The following is an 18,816-nucleotide window of genomic DNA, read 5'->3' on the forward strand; positions in this document are numbered from 1 at the left end:
CAACAGTTGACCAATAGAATAAAGGGCACTGGCCAACCCCAAGATACCTAAATTTCAGTTCAATTTACCCTCATCCTTTCTTATTCCGATAAATTATATCACCATATTCGAAGATGATCTCGTGGTCAGTAATTCTTAACTTTCGTGTTCTGATCGACAACCTGGCGCCATTTCTTCATCTCAGTACTTCCTGGATTGAATGGTTAGAATGGTTTGAATGCATCACGGAGTATTTTCACAAATGGAAGCGCTCCTTACGACTTGACTTCTTGGACAAACTCATATCCGACAAAGGAGATGAAATCTGGAATGCTGCTATTTGGCATGATGATGGAGAAGTCGCAAGGCTCCTCGCAGAATTTGAAGAAAACATCTATTTGAGCAATGAAACGAGAGATCCCGAGATGAATAGGGTTGAAGGATTCAGCCCCAAATTCGTAATTGCTAAAGTTGTCGCAGAACTTTACCAAGGTTACGCCAATAACACAATAGTCGCCTCTACTATGGCAAAGTTGCGTATGAAGGCTATTGCGGATCGGTTAGCAAAGACATCCCGACGAATTACTCAGAAGGAATGGCAGCAGTTACAGTGCGTCGCGCGTGGTGAAGTCTCAATTCTATGGATTGTTATCACTCGGAATCACTTATTGGACGTCAAATACCTATTGAAAAACAACGATATCGATCTGCGAAGTAGAAACGGGGTCAACCAAGAAACAGTACTCCTTCGGGCAGTTTCGCAAAACAACGAGCATATTATCCGTTCTATCCTCGAAACCAACTCGTCAGTGCCACCCTTGCGCTACATTGACATTGGTAATCAGCGGTCACAAACTCCATTACATATTTCAATCGAGGCCTATCTACAGGGCCCCCAACAACATGACTCTGAGGAGTCTCATACTATCCTCAGAATCTGCACCTTGCTATTGGAGCATGGTGCCAATGTCAACGCGCTGGACGACCGATTTCAAACACCACTTCACCTACTTTTGGGTTCAAGAGAGAGTGACGTTCCCATCGGCCCCTTGCTACAGATACTTCTCTCAGATGAAGCCGAGATTAATATCAAAGACATCAGAGGTGTGTCCCAGCAAAACCCCAATCACGGTTACGCCTCAGAAACCTTCAAAAACTAGTCAAAAACTACCCAATCACGGCTTGCTAGTGTTGATACGAAATTTCCCTCTTTCACTATACCATGATCTAATGCAAAGTCCAGGCAATTCACCTCTTCACCTCGCTTGCAAGAAACAAGATCGTCAGGCCATGAAGATGTTGGTCGAGAAAGGTGCTGATTTAGAAACCTTTAACCGTGACGGGTACACACCCAGGGAATATCTGATGACATCAGAAGATGATGAAGAGTTTTGGATGGACCTGAAAATATTGACCATGACCAGTACAGCCAAGCTTGAAAAAGATACGAAAATCCCACAGAGGGACGGTAGGATCTCTGATAGACGTATGTGGATTTGCCGAAAGTCTCCAGTCTATTGCAGAATCCAAAAGAGTATACAGGTCACAAACAGAAATATTCAGATACCTGTATTTTGGGTTGGAACAGGTCGGTACGTATCCGACGTCCTGTATCCATCTGATCAGGGTCAAAATGTCACGTTCCTAGAATATTGCGAAAGGGAGTATGAACATGTTTGGCAAGCCGTTCAAAAACGCCTAGGAATGCCCTCTGAGTCAACTGAGGACGCAACTCGCGAAAAGGGACAGGTCAATGATGACAGATGGAGGTGGGTTAACTTCAATGCCAATAATGTAAACTACTACTGAGTACTCCACCTGCTTGGATTTATATTACTAACACCCTTTTCGTAGATGACATGGATCAAGGTTAGTGACTTGAAGTCAAGTATGAACCATGGTCCTGTGCCTTTTATTACCGTGTCTATAACAGGAAAATGCGGTTCTGGCGTAAAGTCATTTCGCGTTCGGTTTAACTGCTTGACTAACAAAGTGTTTTACAACATAGGATTTCATTTTGGACCACACCGAAGAGTTAACAGACCTTCATACAAAGAGTGAAATCTGGGAGTTTTTCCGAAGTAACATCAGACTTCGTGACGGAAAGGAAAGAGACTATCGCATAAGAGCTCCTCATGCCCAGGTGAGTTGATGCGGGCAAGACGTAGTGTATTTGACGTGACGACTGGACGATACTTCGATGTAATAAACATATTGATCGGACTACAGAAGATCGATATCGAAACCTCAAAGTCGCGCGACAAGGATATACCAGAAGCTGGATCAATGGTGTCTATTGTGGTATGTCCGAAGCTCATATGATATGACACATAACTGAGATTAGTACATCTAGATTCCATTTTTAGATATAGAAGTGGAAAAGAATATTTTTATAGCGAGCGAAAGAAACGAAGCGTTGATAATAAAGATGACAGATTATCTTTTCGAAGAGAAGCGGGTCGGAGAAGCGTATCTTCCTTTTACAGGGATGGATGGAGTTCAGATGCCTCAAACTCTGGACCAGACATTCAACAGCGCGGAGGGCCTGTCAGGACTTCGATCGAAAGAGAACCAAGTGATTTACAGATGGTCTGGAAAAGGGTCATCGGCACGTCATGGACAGGGTTTGGGCAAGCACAAACCTTTACAGCCTCCGCGTGGCAGTCTTGGCTCTCGTTTTAAAGATTGGCTGGGATATCACGTTAAAGAGGAACCTGATCCAGATGGCGCTGCTTTGGACTATATTGAAGAAATAATGAAACATGAGGGTATGGGTAATGCAACTAGAATGCGGAGTATCAAGCAGGAAGGCAGCCCGAAATGGCTGATGGTGCGACAGCTCTGGTTATGGAAACTACACGATGGTGAGTGATATTTCGGCCCCCTCATGGGCGAGGCCTTGCCTAATATGCATTATATATCAGGTACCATTCTTACTGCAATACCGTCTCGAGAAAACATGGGCATGGCAGATGATTTGTTGGAAACTATCCGACACAGCGAGCTGGATGAGTTATGTACCGCGGATGACCTTGTCAAGCACATTGTGCAGCAAACAGTCACGTTTCCAGAAAAGTTCAGGCTGGCTGGGCTTGGAGAACACATTCTTGATATCTTCGAAAACGAACTTGCTTCTGAGGTACGTTGCAGTATAAGCGCATTAGAGGATGACACTGCTGACAACAAAACGCTCTCGTATAGATGGACCGAGAAGCTGGTTTTTTCAACAGTTTCACCCGAAAAGACTGGAATTCTAGATTTGCCAACAAAGCCATCAGTGAAGCGGCAGGATGTACCTGGCGTGTCAAAGATATTCGCGGAGAGCTTCGCCTCATCGACAAAGTCTTTACGCAACAGTTAGATGTTCTCAAAGAATTCGCCGCGGTTGTTGAGACTGACAAGGGCATGTCACTTGAAGAGCAAGAAGCTACTCTGATTCGAGAATCTGGCTTGGAAGTCTTGAGAGAACGAATCCGACGGATAGACGAAGATGCTGCCACGACAATTGATGGTGTAAGTTGGATCATGATTGAGTATATGTTTAACCTTATTAATTTGGTGGTTTTGCATAGCTCAGCAACATCACTCAGGCAATGCTAGCCCAGGCGTCACTCAAAGAGGCTGAGTCGGCGCGTTTGATGAACTTCATCATTCTTCCATTTACAGTTGTAACTGTCATATTTGTGAGTTCTCCAACGAAAGTATCCACATTATTGAAGGGACGCCTGACTTAGTTTTGATAGACACCCCTGTCATTCATGACAAGTCTCTTTGCTGTGAACTCGGACGGGTTCCCACACAACGATGAAGGAGAACTCAGGATACCTTCAAATTGGCTTCGCGACAAGATGAGTAAGTTGGCAACAATGAGTTTTATGATCTGGAGTAGTTCTAACATGATTGATCCAGTCATTGGCGAAATCGGAACCTTGATTCCTCTTTTAATCATTATCGTGTCCATTTCTTATTTGAGGACTGGCACAAGACGTACACCGAAATAACAGCCTAAGTGATCATCAATGCAAACTTCATCATGTGGTTTGAAGTTCAACAACGCCACATGTAGGAATGGAATTGTCGGGTTTTCAACAAATCTGACAGATTGAATCTTTTCAGGAGGAATGGCTGTAAAGAGAAAGAGCTTCTTAGGACGTGGAATAATTCGTCGGGAATTGAAGGAATGGATTCGAAATTGTCATGAGATATTTAACCATTCACTTTTCCTCTTGGATGAGAAAATGAAAAGATGGTGTCAAGGGCTTGATGATTTTGTGATTGGAGGCCTTACAATCTCACGACTATGCCTGTCAGCCAAGCTTTTAATTCTACGTTTGTGGGAAAATAGAGGACGATTTATCCCCATCCCAGCATACGCAAACGACTCGATTGAGAATCCAGTAGGATAGATGAAAAATAAGCCGCGTTATCAGAGATTTCGAGAGATTTACCCCACAGACTTTTTATTGAAACAATTAGATGTTAAGAACGACAGTGTTTTAGGTATTGCTTGGCGTTTGTGTTATTTAGTATTTTCCGGTCAAGCCCGTAGGATTGTAAAGCTTGCCGCTTGGTTGCCTGATGAATGCGTTTCTAGCCAATTGGCGAAATTGAGTAAATGTCTTGGTATGCCAACACATGCATTAAATCTAAGGATTGACCAAAGTCCTAACGTGATGTTATTTCGAGAGGCTGGGGAGGCAACCAATTTATAGTCCGACGGAGTTGATAGCGAGGACATATCCACTTGGCGGGGCTGTGTTAGGCAGAGCACTCATGGCCTGCATCAGAATAGGCACACAAGACAATTTGAAAGGAATAGGATCATAAGCACAAAGATATAAGAATTGGGTTAAGGCAGTGTGTCAGAGAAATCACAATTAGACAATACACCAAATCACAATGGCTGCTTTCAATCATCAACCCCCAGCAATTGACTTCACCAACTTCACTTACACGGACCTCCCATCTGAATCTTCCATTCGCCTTCTTTCACTCATTCGAAGACCCCGCCAACTTTCACCACCTTCAATTTTAGGTGAACCCCTGCTTGAATATGTTTTAGAGACATTCGAAATCAACTCGGCCCCTCAATTCGATTTGATCTCTTCAACATGTGGAAACCCAAACAGTGCTCACCCAGGTGACATTGACGCATATGGACCTATGCATCGCTACCCCATCGCTGTCAATGGAAAGATTATATTTATCACGAGAAATATCTACGAAGCACTACAGATGGCCAAGAGTGTCAATGATCCCATTGGCCATCGCGACAACATATTCGGCGAGACTGAATTGATCCGCGCTATTGAGTATAATCATTTACCAAAAGTGCGCGAGTTGCTTCAGGAGGGAGCTCACATCCACGCCCAGGATTGCTTTGGAAAGACTGCGATTCATCATGCAGCAGAGAATGGTCATTTCGAGATTGTCAGTATCTTACTTGACTATGGCGCCAGCATGGATGTAATTGATTCACACGGTCGTATCCCACTGGATTATTTCCCACACATGGGTTCTAAACAATGGAACCAGGTTGAGGAAATTGCTTACAAGATGCATCAGCCTCCAGAGACTAGAGATGTTGTTTCTATCCCCGAGGTTGTTCGCGTTGGGAGACCAATGTGGATTGAAGCCATTTGCATTGACCAGACCAGCGATGGGGAAAAGAGCAGTTGTTCTGAAATGAAAGCACAAATCTATCGCCGTGCTCATTCTGTCGTGGCTTGGGTTGGAGTTTCCGATGAGGAAACTCAACTTGGTCGACAAGCCATCATTTCCTTTCTTCTGAATAATAAGCAAAGGTCTCCAGATCACACTATGTCTGATGACAGTTCCCCAATATCTGAGCCAGAAATGCAAATCCTGTCCGATAAGGAAAAGTCCTGCATCGTGCAGTTTTTGAGACGCTCTTGGTTCGAGCGATCAAGCTTGATCGACGAAGTAGCTTTTGGAAGGGCAGTTTCTGTTTATTGCGGAACGGATTCTATTCCCCTGTCTGACATTTTGGAATTTCTGAGGAGGAACGCTGACGATGGGGTTTTGCCTTTGGATTTACAGATATGGTCGTTGCTTGGAAGTAGGAGTTCGAAAAAGCGAAGATCTTATGGATCGGGAGGGAACCAGAAGAGAACAAGACGAGATGATGATTAATAAAATCTTTATGTATAGATAGGGTTAAGCTTAATAATAATATTACAGCTGAACTATAAACAATCATATCCAGAAATCTATGACATCTATTTTCTTTTTGCCTCACTTTACAATCCTACTCACATGCAACTATAGCTGCGTGTATCATACGGATTTGGTTATTGACTCTAAAACTGGAATTCTCGAAGGCATGACATCCTGTGGTCCCAATTTATTTCCGCATGATGACTTGACACATATATTGTTATTCCTGTGGTATAACCGATTTCCTAATCTGTGCCTATAATACCTATTTGCTCAGAGTTCTTCAAGCTCAAATGCATTTAGACCCTCCTCATCAAGACCGGCCACAATCGTTTCGAGAGTCAAGTTCCCATTCACACGGTACATCGAATCATCAAGGGCATTCCAGATAAGGAAGTCCTTACCGCCGATCTCAACCAAGAAGAGGGCCTCGCCAGTATAGGAACATGTGCCGTAGAGGGGCTTGAAGTCGCCATCGAGTCCCCGATGTTTGAGCATCTCGGCGAAATCTTCGTTCCAGCGCATGTCGCCGCCAATTTCATCATACACATTGGTCCAGTCTCGGGGAGGCGGAACCTACTCAACTGTTAGACGATTTCGAGAGAGCAAAAGGGTGATGAGCGGTGACTTACGTCAGTATTTGTGACTTCGACACCGTCCACAACTTTGGCGTAATTACTCATGATTAGGTTTTGTAATGAAGGGACCGCTGTGCTCAAGAAGAAGAAGGTGTAGATGCTCAATTGTGGCAGCCCGTCAGAAAGACGAACCGCCACATATATAGACCATTGAGTCTGACATCAGACGTCACCAGGCATTACTAGAGCGAAAGGATATTTTAGGGGCCTGCTCAGCTGTACACGCTGATCCTAATTTGTAGTTAGCCTCATGCGTCACCTTGCTTAGCTGGTAAGCTCCGCTTTATCATCATTGCTTTTTTTATTATGTATTGTATCTAAGGAAGGAGACGGGGAAATACCGTATCAACTCACGAAATTCGGTAGCGCGTTTCTGACTTATCCAGGCTAATGCAGAGCTTATATAGGCAACAGAGAGCTACTATAGGACTATATAAGTAGACAAGGTCTCTATAACTATGCAATAGCTAGCCGAGTTAATAATAGTAGGGGATATCGGTGGCTTACTGAAAGACCCACTGGAAAAATGCCTCTTTACGCTACCGAATTTCATGAGTTGATACAGTAGTCACAATAACTAAGGTTCAGTGGTTTATTAGATTATGCAGTAAGACATCACATGCTGGAAGTTGATAATTATAACATGCTATTATCAATTAACTCGTTGGAGATGTCCAGTTATAACCCAACTCGTACCTAACTATGGACTGATATCAAGTCGCTCTTGTTGCATTACCAGGAGCTTTGACCTATGACTTCAATTGACATTTCGTTTTGGGTAGAGATCTGCCGACATTCCTTGGTTGTCGATCACAAAAGCGGGATGTCATAGCGGGGTTGTAAGACACAACGCCAAATCTAGAAATAAAGTTGCCTATCAACACGCATGCTCACAGCTGAAATCATATGAAGCCACATTATATACTAAAAGTGCATTATCTCCTGAAAGTTGGGATTATTCTATTCAGCCGTCGCCCCATATGGTATTTTTCCTTTACAAGTTAAGATAATAATTAATATATATAATTTTATTAATTATTTACTTTTTATTAAGTGATTTTTAAAGTATAAGTCTTAAAGTATATATTTAAAATTAATTTATAAAAAAATATAGTTTTTAAATTTAAATATTAATATAAGTTTAATTTAAAAGTATATATTATAATTTATAAAATTAAAATTATAATAATTATTATAAAAGCTTTTATTTTTTTTAAAGATTAATTATTAAATATTTTTTTATTAATATTAATATTAATAAAATTATTATATAAAATAATAAACTTTAAAGTCTTTATTAATTTTAATTATATATTAAATTAAAGAATTATTTATAAAAGCTTAATTTTTATAATTAATTTTATTTTTAAAGAAAAATATTTAATAAAATTATTTAATAGCTTTATTTATTTTTAATATAATATTTTTATTAATACTTAAAATTAAAATATTATTAATATAAATAATAATTAAATTATTATTTTTATTATTTTTAATTATAATACTTTTAATTATATAATTAATTATTAAATTAATAAATTAAAATTTAGATTTTTATTATATAAAGAAAAAAAAGCCTTAAAGGCTTTTTATAAAATTTAAAAGAAATATAGCCTTAATATATTAAAAAGTAAAATACTTTAAATAAAATTACTTTTTAATCTTTAAAATAATCTTTAATAAAAAAAAAAAATTATTAATAATTTATAAAGTATTTAATAAAGATAATATTATTAAAAAGTTTATTAAATTAGAATTTATTATATTAAGAATCTTATAAAATTAAAAAAAGAAAATTCTAAGGAAAAAAGGAAAAAGCTTATAATTAATACTATAGCTTTTAATATAATAAAATTCAATATAATAGTTAATTATTTACTTCTCGAAGCTATTAACACAAGTTAATCTACCTACTTTATGCCCCTCAATAATAAATCTCTTCCTCATATAATTCCGTCTCCTAATCTACTGAAACATCGCCTCTGTAATGTGTAGATAGCATCCACTCGTATATGCAGATTAAGTGTTCAGAACAATATCACAGCCAGTTCCCGACTTGAAGCGCTCAGATGTGAGTCTGTGCTGGCGCTTGTATTGGCTAGAGCGATAAGGTCAGATATGGATTATAACATAGACGTAGATATGGGACAACTTACTCATGACCGGCAGGGCCTTGGGCTTCACTGATGTCGACTACATACATGCCATCTCTCCAGTAGCATTGCTGGTTCTCGAGCTGAACAGTGTATTTGGCCAAGATGCCACAGTATAAATCGAGATGATCATCATTTCGGGGCTCGGTGATAAGTTGCACGCGGTATCTCCTCAATGCATTCTCATACCAGTTGGACTTCCACTGGATAGTGAATTTGCAGTTCGCACGCTTGTCAACTAAATTAATTGTTAGTACTCAACAGATTGGTTATCAATTTGGCGAGAGATCTACCTTGGGCGACTTCAACAGGCTCAGGAATAGCTGAGGCGAGAGCAGGAATCGCAATGAGAGCCTGGGCAAGGATTGAGAACTTCATCTTGTTGAGTTGAAAGGGATGGATTAATGTGATTGTGAGTTGAAGGTAGAGATGAAGAATGAGAATATTCCTGAGCAGGAACTCCGCTGGTCTTATAGTATTCCAACCTCAGTTAGGCTACCTCTTTCTATGTCTGCCATCATGAGAAACGTAGCATAGAAATCCATCGCACGTTTGTAGCCAAAGGTAGATGACCTTGGACTCCTTCGGCGAATCCGTAACTGGCCTCGCTTGAGACCCTTGAATTGCCTCAATGACTTGCCGGAGATTACTCTCAAGCTGAGAACGCTGCTGAGTCGGTAGCATTTTGGGATTGTAGATGTAAGCATTAGAATCCGTATACCCACATTCATGGGTAGACGAGCACAGTCCCTCGAGGCTATCGTGAAAGTTATCCACTCCGATAGGTTCGTTACACCGCGTGATAACACGAGTCGTATCAGTCATTGCTTACACTGGGTCTTTCAGCACCACAAAATATAGTTAAATCTAAACTTATCGACGAAAAAGTGGCAATACTTGGGGTTGCTAGATTGACCTTGTGGTGCACATATCAAGTAAACAATAACATATGCGTTATTCATCCTATTAGCCTAAAAACGTAGTCAAGTTTTAGGTTAACATTAATACCGTATTAACTCGTGAAATTCGGTAGTGCCTATAGGTCCTAGGAGAATTTTTAATTTGCTTAAAGATTAAAAGAACAAAAAATACCACTTCTTAAGAGCTAGCTAACCAGCCAGAAGAACAGATTATTGCTAGTGATATCTATAAGCGCTACTGAGCTTTACGAGTTAATACGGTACTTGCCGAGTAATGTATTATACTATCTCTATTTTTATGTATACTTCGGGACTTACGCCTCGGACATCTCTAAATAATAGTACTATCTCTATGTAATGGCTTTCCACGACAGTCAAAATTTGGTCCTGACTTTTGTAAAAGTTCATCTTGTATTTGTGATAATACGACAATACCCTACAGTGGATAACGTTATTGACCCCAGGTCTTACCCCCGCACCCCTCATCTCCAGCAGTTGCTCCAACATTGTTGTTCATGGTATAAACTCTCACCGCCAGAAATGTTTCTCCAGTTGGTACTTTCTTTCCACTGTGGACCACAAGATATGACCAGATCCTACAACATCCTATTTCAAAAGTGCCAAAGCGAGATAGTCCAATTAGGGATGTAATTGATTATCTGAATAACTATTGGAGAAACAAAGGATCCTCGTAACCCCACAAGGGGTTACTCCGCACGGGTCCTGATTTAAGCTTGGCAACCTCGCAAATGCCCCATACCTGTCCCAAAGTAGCCCATGCCGGCCGATGGATTTTCTGATACAACGCTGACATGTAAACTTCGCCGACTGGGCATTAACATTGTGTACTCATGGGATCATGAGAACGGATAGTGAAAAAAAGACTGCGAAAATAGGCGGATACTTGTCTGAGGGAGTCAAGCCCTAGATTGCTTTGAGCAGAGGAGGAGAGGCTGCCAGTAATGGAGAAGCAGAATTTTTGAATATAAAAAGAGGATTGATTCCGTGGTTCATCATTTCATCTGCACTCTATCCTTCTTTCAAATTAATCCACTAACTTCAATCCCTCGACCTCAATCAAGATGAAGTTCACTCTGTTCACTCAAGCTGCTCTGGCCATTCCCTTCCTCACTGGAGCTTTGGCTGCCCCTGCTCAAGATGGTGAGTCAACGAGTTATTGTGAATCTTCATATCTAACATAAACCAGGCCTTGAGGAGCGCGCAATCGACTGCACCTTTGAAGTCAAATATCGCAAGGTTTGGGTCGAGAGCGGTCTAGATAGATATCGATTCCAGCTCATCACCAACCCTCGCAATGAACTACACCTGAAGACTTACTGCGATTTGTACACGAAATCACTTGGTTTCACCCATAACAATCAATGCTTCTGGGGAGATGCATACTATCTTGACTCTAGCGGCGCTCGAGGTCCTGCTGGGCGAAGGTAAGTCAAGTCTTGGTGCGGAAAGAGTTTGTTTCTGACTGAAGATCACTAGGGCGGTCCAGGACAGCAACCACAAGGCTTGTGATGACTTTGAAGTTATCACCGGTTGCCGAACAATCAGGAACTTCTAAGAAGTCCGAGTAGTAGGAAATACGGTTTCGAGTTTATGTAGGGCAGCAGGCTCTTGGCAATATTCTTTACTATCAATCACTTATAACTAGGAGCTCAATCAGTCCAATCTTCACTTGATCACAATAGGGCTATAGGTGTATCTGTGTAATCTTCTTGGTAATTACATGTGTCGTAAATCTGGGTTCCCCCTCCTAGCTAGTGATAATTCAGATTTGTATCCACGTATATACCTTTTCTGTTTTCATGTCTCTCTGACTATCTGTTGATGCTTCGTTCAAAGTAAAATGGAAGTAAGATTGATGTACTAAATAGTACCATTCGATCCGACTCCGAAATGCCAAAAGGTGGTATCTTTATCAAATTGTGGGCGACTTTGCAAGGTCTGTTGGGCACATGGCTCTACGGAGACCTTGGTTGACCAAAAGACTTTAGATTCTTTGCTTCAGCTTGGAACAACAGGCTAGTCGTTGAACAGCCGCATGGCTTACTTGGCGAGTATCATGATATCCTCGACCAAGTCTCCGACGGCCTGCCTGAGCGGTTACAAACCAAGTTGGATGAGGTTCGGCGGTAGCTTCCACTTCTCTTTCGGCCAGACTATCCCATGGCTTTCCAGCATGACGACCTCTTCGAGAACAACATCCATGTAGACAATGTCACAGGTCACATCACAGGCATTGTTGATTGGTGTGATGCCATGATTGCCGTATTTGGCGTGTCTCTTGGAGGCCTTGAAACTGTCCTTGGCATTCAGACTTGGACCAGCTGGCCCCTCCATCCTAGTTATCTCAGTCTCCTGGAACGCTTTTGGGAAGTTCTCTACAGCGAGATTGGGAATATATTGTAAGAGGATGGTCATTCTATTTAAGTTGTAAGGCTATTTAGATTATTTTAGATATATGCCTTTAAAAAAAAAGAATAAAGCAATTATATATCTTAAGATATTATATTTACTTTAAACCTCTATAAATATATATATATTAATTAAAATAAATAAGAAAATCTTAACTTAAAAAATATCTTTAACTTTATAAGTATAATTATTATATAAATTAATAAAAATATTTTATTATATTAAATTTTATTATATTAAAAGCTATAATATTAATTATAAATTTTTTTTTTTTTTTAAAAAATTTTCTTTTTTTAATTTTATAAGATTTTTAATATAATAAATTTTAATTTAATAAACTTTTAATAATATTATTTTTATTAAATATTTTATAAATTATTAATAATTTGTTTTTTATTAAAAATTATTTTAAAGATTATTTTAAAAATTATTTTAAAAATTAAAAAGTAATTTTATTTAAAATATTATATTTTTTAATATATTAAAATTATATTTTTTTAAATTTTATAAAAAGCCTTTAAGGCCTTTTTTTTTTATATAATAAAGATTTAATTTTTAATTTATTAATTTAATAATTAATTATATAATTAAAAGCTTTATAATTAAAAAAAATAAAAATAATAATTTAATAATTATATATATAAATAATATTTTAATTTTAAATATTAATAAAAATAATATATTAAAAATTATAAAAAATATAAAATTTTTTTAATTAATTTTTTTTTAAAAATAAAATTAATTTTAAAAATTAAATTTTTATAAATGATTTTTAATTTAATAAATAATTAAAATTAATAAGAATTTTAAAGTTTATTATTTTATATAATAATTATATAATTATATAATTTTATTAATATTAATATTAATAAAGAAATATTTAATAATTAATTTTTAAAAAAAATAAAAACTTTTATAATAATTATTATAATTTTAATTTTATAAATTATAATATATATTTTTAAATTAAATTTATATTAATATTTAAATTTAAAAATTATATTCTTTTATAAATTAATTTTATATATATATTTTAAAATTTATACTTTAAAAATTACTTAATAAAATAATAAAAATATTAATTATTTAAATATAAATTAATTTAATTATTTAAGCCTATATAAATCTTTTAAACTTTATATCTTTATTAAATAATTTATATACTTTAAACTATAACTATCTATAGATAAGTATATAAGTAAGCTTTTTATTAACCTTACTCTTAAGTATTCTAGCTAGTAATAAACTAGCTACTAAAGTAAGGGAAATCTAAGGCTATAGGTAAGTAGGGAAAATTATCTAATAAATTAAAACCTTCTTTAATATAATAAGATATATAATAAATAGCCCCTTAAAAACCTTCCTTAGGATTATTTATAGTAGGCTTTTTAATTAGGCTTAAACTATTTAAATTCTATTTAATAAAAACCTTCTTTTCTTCTTTAATAGCTAATAAAATTAAGAATTATAGGATTTAAATCTATTACCTTTAGCTTAGAGGATAAGCTATTAGCTGAGCCTGGTAACTACTAACCGCTGGACCACCGACCCCCCTATCTGTAGACATACATGCCTACATTAGATGTACAGACAGGACGTATCGTGCAGAGCAAATGTATTTGTCTAATGAATTGATATTATCATCATCCGCCTTGCTGTCATGATACGATGACTTGTAGCATGCCTTCATGACCGCGGCCTATTTCACTGAATTAGCAAGCTTGACCCCAAACTCCTCTATAAACTCCTTCATGAACTTCAAGCTTGCGTCTGTGTTAGACTCCACCCTTTGCCAGTTCCTCAAGATCTCGGTCACTTTACCAAGCCCTTCCCAAATCTGTATAAACTTATTCGGAGTCAGGGAACCCAAGCCCTCAAATGCCCCTTTCATAGCATCTCGTCGCTTAATCTGGTTCAAACGTTCAGCAGGAATGGCAGGGATGGCATCACTGTTGCGGTTCGTTATCCTTATCCCGAGAATGCTAGCCTTGAGACAGTAGAGTATCATGGCAGCGAGACCAGCTCCAAGAGCCGTGGCAACGCTGGAGCCCGTATGGTCTGCGGTCCCCTTCTCTTGGACTGACATGGACGATTTTCTTCTTATTTGATCCTCAACCACATGTACGCCTGGTAAGATGAAGGTGATGTCTTCAGGTGTCCAGCCGAACACAGTACCGTCGGCATTTGCTGCGCCGATGCGGAAGAACTCTTTAGGAAATGGAGCACTTGGATAGTCAGACAATGTAAACTTCCCTTGGTCTGGCGCAGAACAAAACATCAAGACGTTCCTGTTGATAGCTTGTTGCAGCACGTTGCGGACAGGGTTGTCGGTGTTTTGACTATCTTCCATTGGCAAGGTCCACGACATGGAAATGATATCTGCTTTCTTATCCATGGCTGCCTGGATTGCCTAGGACCTATTAGTATACACTGTGTGATGGAGGGAGATACTTACACGAGCTGCATAGTCGGCATGAATACTAAAGTTCCCATTGGGATTTTTGAATGTCTTGAGGCGTATAGGATATATCTCAACCATTGGGCAAACACGTAGTATCATACGAGCCATTGTTGTGCCGTGGCTAGATGAAGATAGGTACGGTGGCCTAACTGTCTCATCATGAAAGTCGAAGCTTTTTCCTTCGAGAATTTGGTTCGGTTGGTCAATCTCAAATTTGTTCACACCGTCATCAATCAACGCTATGGTCACGGGCTTCTCCACCTGTTCAGCTGTTCCTAATTTCTGGTTCATATCCAGAAATCTGTCGACCATACTCTTCCAGAATGGTGCCATAACATATGCAAATTCGTCAACTGATCTCAGCCACTGATGAGCATTGATGCCTTTGTCCGTGGCAGGGAAAGTGGTAGGGTGCACGCCATGAGGCGTTACTCCTTGCTTGGTGCCAGTGGTTGGATCGACCAACTTTACTCGGATATACCCTGAAGGAGGGTCATCAAAGGGCACGTCGCGACTAAAAGAAGGCAAGTCTTCTGGAAGCGGATTCCGGTTCTTGTTGAGCCTGCCCTCAAAATCTCTAATCCTATTGTCGATCCAGTCCTTGCTGTCACAAATCTAGACAACGATTAGCATACAAAAGGTAGGGAAAGAAGACACGACGGATGAATAGATACCATATGGGGTAGCGGTCGAATAATCTCAACTTCTTGAAGAAATCGCATCTTCGGCAAAGCATCTTCATCACTCCAAGCTCTTAGGACAGCGTTGCTGCCACTCCATATAAGAGTTAGTTTTCTCATCTGTGATTCTACGACCGGGTCGATGTCGTTCGGGCTTTCAGAATACGGTTTTTCTATCTGACTGCCAACGTGCAATATCGTCTCCGGGTCCAAATCTGTCTTCTTCCAATCAAGGTGCTCAATGACAAATCTCCCCAAGGCCTCTTGAATAGTCTGATCGCCGTGAACTCCCTGGCTCCCATCGATTGGTTCTTCCACTGACAGCTTGATGATGTGACACACGCCCTTTTCATAAAGCCAGTCAAGAAAGAATTTGATGTCTTTACGGCCAGATGGTGATCTGTTAGACGCGTTCTCAGATGCTGCCTTGTCTGATGGACTGGGCTTTGCGATGACGTTTACGTAAGGGAATATTGCGTATTGTAGGACAGGATCGAACTTGTAACCTCGCGCCTGGCCTGAGCCAAATCTCTTCTTGAAGTCATTCCAAGATATCTGGGGTGGTGAACCACGATAATCAAAGCCTGTTTGGATGTCTTGCCTTCTATGTCAGTCAGAGTAATAGAAGCACTGAGTTGTTCTTCTTACCATTCGCGTTATTGCCATATAGAAAGAACATGACCATCTCAGGGGTTCGTGTCCTCATATAATAAAGCTTAAGCTTCTGAAGGATTTTATTGGAGTTGTTAATATGGTTTCGAATCTTCTGTTCTTTCTGTGCTGCTGCCGCCATCTGATTGGCCTCCTTGGCCTTGCTGTCAGACTCTCCTACCTTATCACGACCTGTATTGGTCCGTCTGATTCCAGTATTTGGAGTCGTTTCGGTTTGGCGAAAAGGATCAATAAGCGTCAAGTGTATTGATTTGTCCATATCAGGTTTTTTCCCCGGCCGGTGTGGACTTGATTGTCTATGAGCGTATTCGTCGTTAATAATTGGCTTGTAGTCTTTGACAGGCAATTCATCTCTTTTGAGTCTGGCCTGCTCCTCTTCTTTCTTCTTCTGCCTCAGTAGCTCGCGTTCTTCAGTAGCAGTTAATGCTTGGCCTTTCCGAATGGGTTTCTCTCCATCACGATCTCCCGATACTTTGGTGGGTGCATCGGTCTTTAATTCCCTGCCATTGGCCTGTGACTTTATATCCCTGGGAAGTAGCCTGTCCCCTGTTCTCGGTACCTCGGTAGGATCTGAGGCCGGCTTTGGAAGAGGCCTTGGCCGGCTCATCTGCTGTTCCCAACTCCTTCTCGTGTTCTCATGCTCTTGAAATACTGAGCAGTCATTTTTGTCGCACATATCAAGAAAGGTTGTTGCTGACTTGGGCTTGTATAATCTCTCAGCGGAGTCCTTTTGAATCAGCAAATCAATGAGCGCTGCTCTTTGCTGATTGCACTTTTGAAATTGGACTGCGTGGTGCATCGGAGTCCTTTTCATGTTATCTCCGATACTAAGAGTTTCGTTGGTGGCGTGTTCCATCAACATCTTCAACGATTTCCAGTTGAGCTTCTCACCAAATGCAGCATGAAGTGCCGTTTCCTTCCCGTCATGGGCATAACACAAGGCATTGTTCAGGCAGTTGATCCCATTCGGCTGATTCTTGTGATTGACGCAAGTAGATATCATGTACTCCAGTAGACGGTCTTGGCACCACCTGATGGCCATCAAGATAGGAGTTTTCTTGTCCTTGTTGGGGACTGCAATAAGATCTGGCGCCTGTTCCACCAATCTCCTAACAAGTAGTTCCACGTTCTCTGGTACTAGGCCATTGTGTCGGACTACTTCAACAAGTACGTGGAGGATGTTGCCTGTGTGATCGTTGCATTGACTGGTGACATTCCCAAATCGACGGAAAAATTCATCAACCTGGTTATGGTTTGTGAAGTCTCGTTGGGTTTTTATTACCTCACCTGCCTCCTCTAAACGCTCAGCCCACGTTGGGTCTGGGTGCTGGAAGTGGTAGTTTCGATAGATATCATCGTCAAGCTCGTCTTCTGCCAAGTCAATTTCGGTTCCAGTGAAACCCCGATAGCCATGGTCTAAGTCGACTGCCATGGTTGCAAAAACTTATTCCCTTTAACGAATGACCTGTGAAATGGTGAAGAAAGTTCATTCAGTAATGTAATTAAAGAAACTTGCAACAAGGCTCTGAGACCAGGCTGTGAAGAACCAATTTAGGCACTTGCTTACATGCAGATGCCCCGCACGAGCTGAAAAGAATATTACACAGTGTGAGCTCCTTCTCAAGACCCAATGCGTTGATAAAAGTCTTAGGTTCATCTCTTTACGTTGAGGCGAATAATCAGTTCTGTCTATCAATCATATCTCCATACATAACGCAAAACATGTCAACCAGACAAGACGACCATGTTTCCTCTGGTCAAGATTACACCAACTGTGTCAACGTGGAACTGTATGAGACCGGAAAGGGCGCATTACGCATCTTTAATATCGCGCCAAATGACTACCATCGCCCCGAAGTTTTTGAACGCACCGGTGCGGTTGATATCACATGTTACCTTGAAAAGGTGATCCATGGAGTCCTGAGCCCTACTGAATACGGATCAATCATCGTCATGCAATGGTTCTTTCAACCAGGTATTGGACGTCGTATATCCGAAGCCACTATCAATCTTCTATTTGAAGTTGAGTCGACTGATAGTGATACCGAACTCGAAGTTAGAGACATATCATTCGAAGGTACATACAGTTTGATTCCTACAACACAACAAATCGATACCACTAGGGGCGTCGAGGCCACAGCTGGCATTCAAGAAGTCGCCCAGGCCAACTTGACTGCAAAGTGGGAAAGAACAACTACAGCAACCATATCCGACTCCATCACACTCAACGGCGGAAAGCGTCTTTTCAATCATACGCCACCCAAGCGAATCGCCAAATGGGAGCTTTTCGAAAATAAATCCCAGCCCCAAGGGATTCCAACTATGCTCAAGGTGGCAATGCTGGTTGCGAGAGATGACGAGGACAAGTTCCAATGCAGAGTTGACTTTGCCTGCAAGACAGACTTGAAGACAAAACTGTCGGGAATCTTTCAAAAGATACCAAAAGATGATCCGATTATTTTCCAACCAGACGGCTCGGATAAAGGTAAGCGAGAAAACAGGAATGTCACTTATGATGCAAAGGATTTGGGGAACATATGCTTGGACGATATGTCTGATGTGACTTATCGCAGAGTTATCTCGAACGGTGAAAAGATTTGGAAGTCGTCAGATCCATAGTGGGACAATTGGACTATCTTGTACGGTTTCAAAAGAACCCATAATATATGATCTCGTTTCAACGTTTTCCGTTGGATCTCATATACC

The 18,816-nt window shown here is 39.9% G+C and overlaps 9 protein-coding genes across 9 annotated transcripts; 4 read left to right on the forward strand and 5 right to left on the reverse strand.

Annotated features, from left to right (window-relative positions):
• Window positions 1–113: 113 nt before the first annotated feature.
• FPOAC1_000085 (uncharacterized protein) lies at window positions 114–3,980 on the forward strand (the record flags this gene model as incomplete). Its single annotated transcript, XM_044844705.1, has 12 exons — window positions 114–1,083; window positions 1,223–1,773; window positions 1,834–1,867; window positions 1,913–1,929; window positions 1,988–2,122; window positions 2,209–2,280; window positions 2,408–2,843; window positions 2,904–3,118; window positions 3,181–3,492; window positions 3,552–3,662; window positions 3,723–3,831; window positions 3,889–3,980. 12 exons carry the CDS (start codon window positions 114–116, stop codon window positions 3,978–3,980), a joined length of 3,054 nt encoding a protein of 1,017 aa, XP_044710621.1.
• Window positions 3,981–4,878: 898 nt separating this feature from the next.
• Window positions 4,879–6,132, forward strand: FPOAC1_000086 (uncharacterized protein; the record flags this gene model as incomplete). The annotated part of the gene is made up of 1 exon (XM_044844706.1): window positions 4,879–6,132. One exon carries the CDS (start codon window positions 4,879–4,881, stop codon window positions 6,130–6,132), a length of 1,254 nt encoding a protein of 417 aa, XP_044710622.1.
• A 297-nt stretch (window positions 6,133–6,429) lies between these two features.
• Window positions 6,430–6,839, reverse strand: FPOAC1_000087 (uncharacterized protein; the record flags this gene model as incomplete). Its single annotated transcript, XM_044844707.1, has 2 exons — window positions 6,430–6,732; window positions 6,789–6,839. The coding sequence occupies 2 exons, from the start codon at window positions 6,837–6,839 to the stop codon at window positions 6,430–6,432; spliced, it is 354 nt and encodes a 117-aa protein (XP_044710623.1).
• A 1,974-nt stretch (window positions 6,840–8,813) lies between these two features.
• Window positions 8,814–9,325, reverse strand: FPOAC1_000088 (uncharacterized protein; the record flags this gene model as incomplete). The annotated part of the gene is made up of 3 exons (XM_044844708.1): window positions 8,814–8,892; window positions 8,951–9,185; window positions 9,241–9,325. The coding sequence occupies 3 exons, from the start codon at window positions 9,323–9,325 to the stop codon at window positions 8,814–8,816; spliced, it is 399 nt and encodes a 132-aa protein (XP_044710624.1).
• Window positions 9,326–9,442: 117 nt separating this feature from the next.
• Window positions 9,443–9,772, reverse strand: FPOAC1_000089 (uncharacterized protein; the record flags this gene model as incomplete). Its single annotated transcript, XM_044844709.1, has 2 exons — window positions 9,443–9,446; window positions 9,498–9,772. The coding sequence occupies 2 exons, from the start codon at window positions 9,770–9,772 to the stop codon at window positions 9,443–9,445; spliced, it is 279 nt and encodes a 92-aa protein (XP_044710625.1).
• Window positions 9,773–10,949: 1,177 nt separating this feature from the next.
• On the forward strand, window positions 10,950–11,443 carry FPOAC1_000090 (uncharacterized protein; the record flags this gene model as incomplete). Its single annotated transcript, XM_044844710.1, has 3 exons — window positions 10,950–11,028; window positions 11,075–11,312; window positions 11,365–11,443. 3 exons carry the CDS (start codon window positions 10,950–10,952, stop codon window positions 11,441–11,443), a joined length of 396 nt encoding a protein of 131 aa, XP_044710626.1.
• Window positions 11,444–11,985: 542 nt separating this feature from the next.
• On the reverse strand, window positions 11,986–12,303 carry FPOAC1_000091 (uncharacterized protein; the record flags this gene model as incomplete). Its single annotated transcript, XM_044844711.1, has 1 exon — window positions 11,986–12,303. The coding sequence occupies one exon, from the start codon at window positions 12,301–12,303 to the stop codon at window positions 11,986–11,988; it is 318 nt and encodes a 105-aa protein (XP_044710627.1).
• Window positions 12,304–13,996: 1,693 nt separating this feature from the next.
• On the reverse strand, window positions 13,997–17,542 carry FPOAC1_000092 (uncharacterized protein; the record flags this gene model as incomplete). The annotated part of the gene is made up of 4 exons (XM_044844712.1): window positions 13,997–14,707; window positions 14,753–15,373; window positions 15,433–16,034; window positions 16,087–17,542. The coding sequence occupies 4 exons, from the start codon at window positions 17,540–17,542 to the stop codon at window positions 13,997–13,999; spliced, it is 3,390 nt and encodes a 1,129-aa protein (XP_044710628.1).
• A 290-nt stretch (window positions 17,543–17,832) lies between these two features.
• Window positions 17,833–18,729, forward strand: FPOAC1_000093 (uncharacterized protein; the record flags this gene model as incomplete). The annotated part of the gene is made up of 1 exon (XM_044844713.1): window positions 17,833–18,729. The coding sequence occupies one exon, from the start codon at window positions 17,833–17,835 to the stop codon at window positions 18,727–18,729; it is 897 nt and encodes a 298-aa protein (XP_044710629.1).
• Window positions 18,730–18,816: the final 87 nt, after the last annotated feature.

This window comes from Fusarium poae, chromosome 1 (genome assembly GCF_019609905.1).
Source record: "Fusarium poae strain DAOMC 252244 chromosome 1, whole genome shotgun sequence".
Classification (NCBI taxonomy): domain Eukaryota; kingdom Fungi; phylum Ascomycota; class Sordariomycetes; order Hypocreales; family Nectriaceae; genus Fusarium; species Fusarium poae.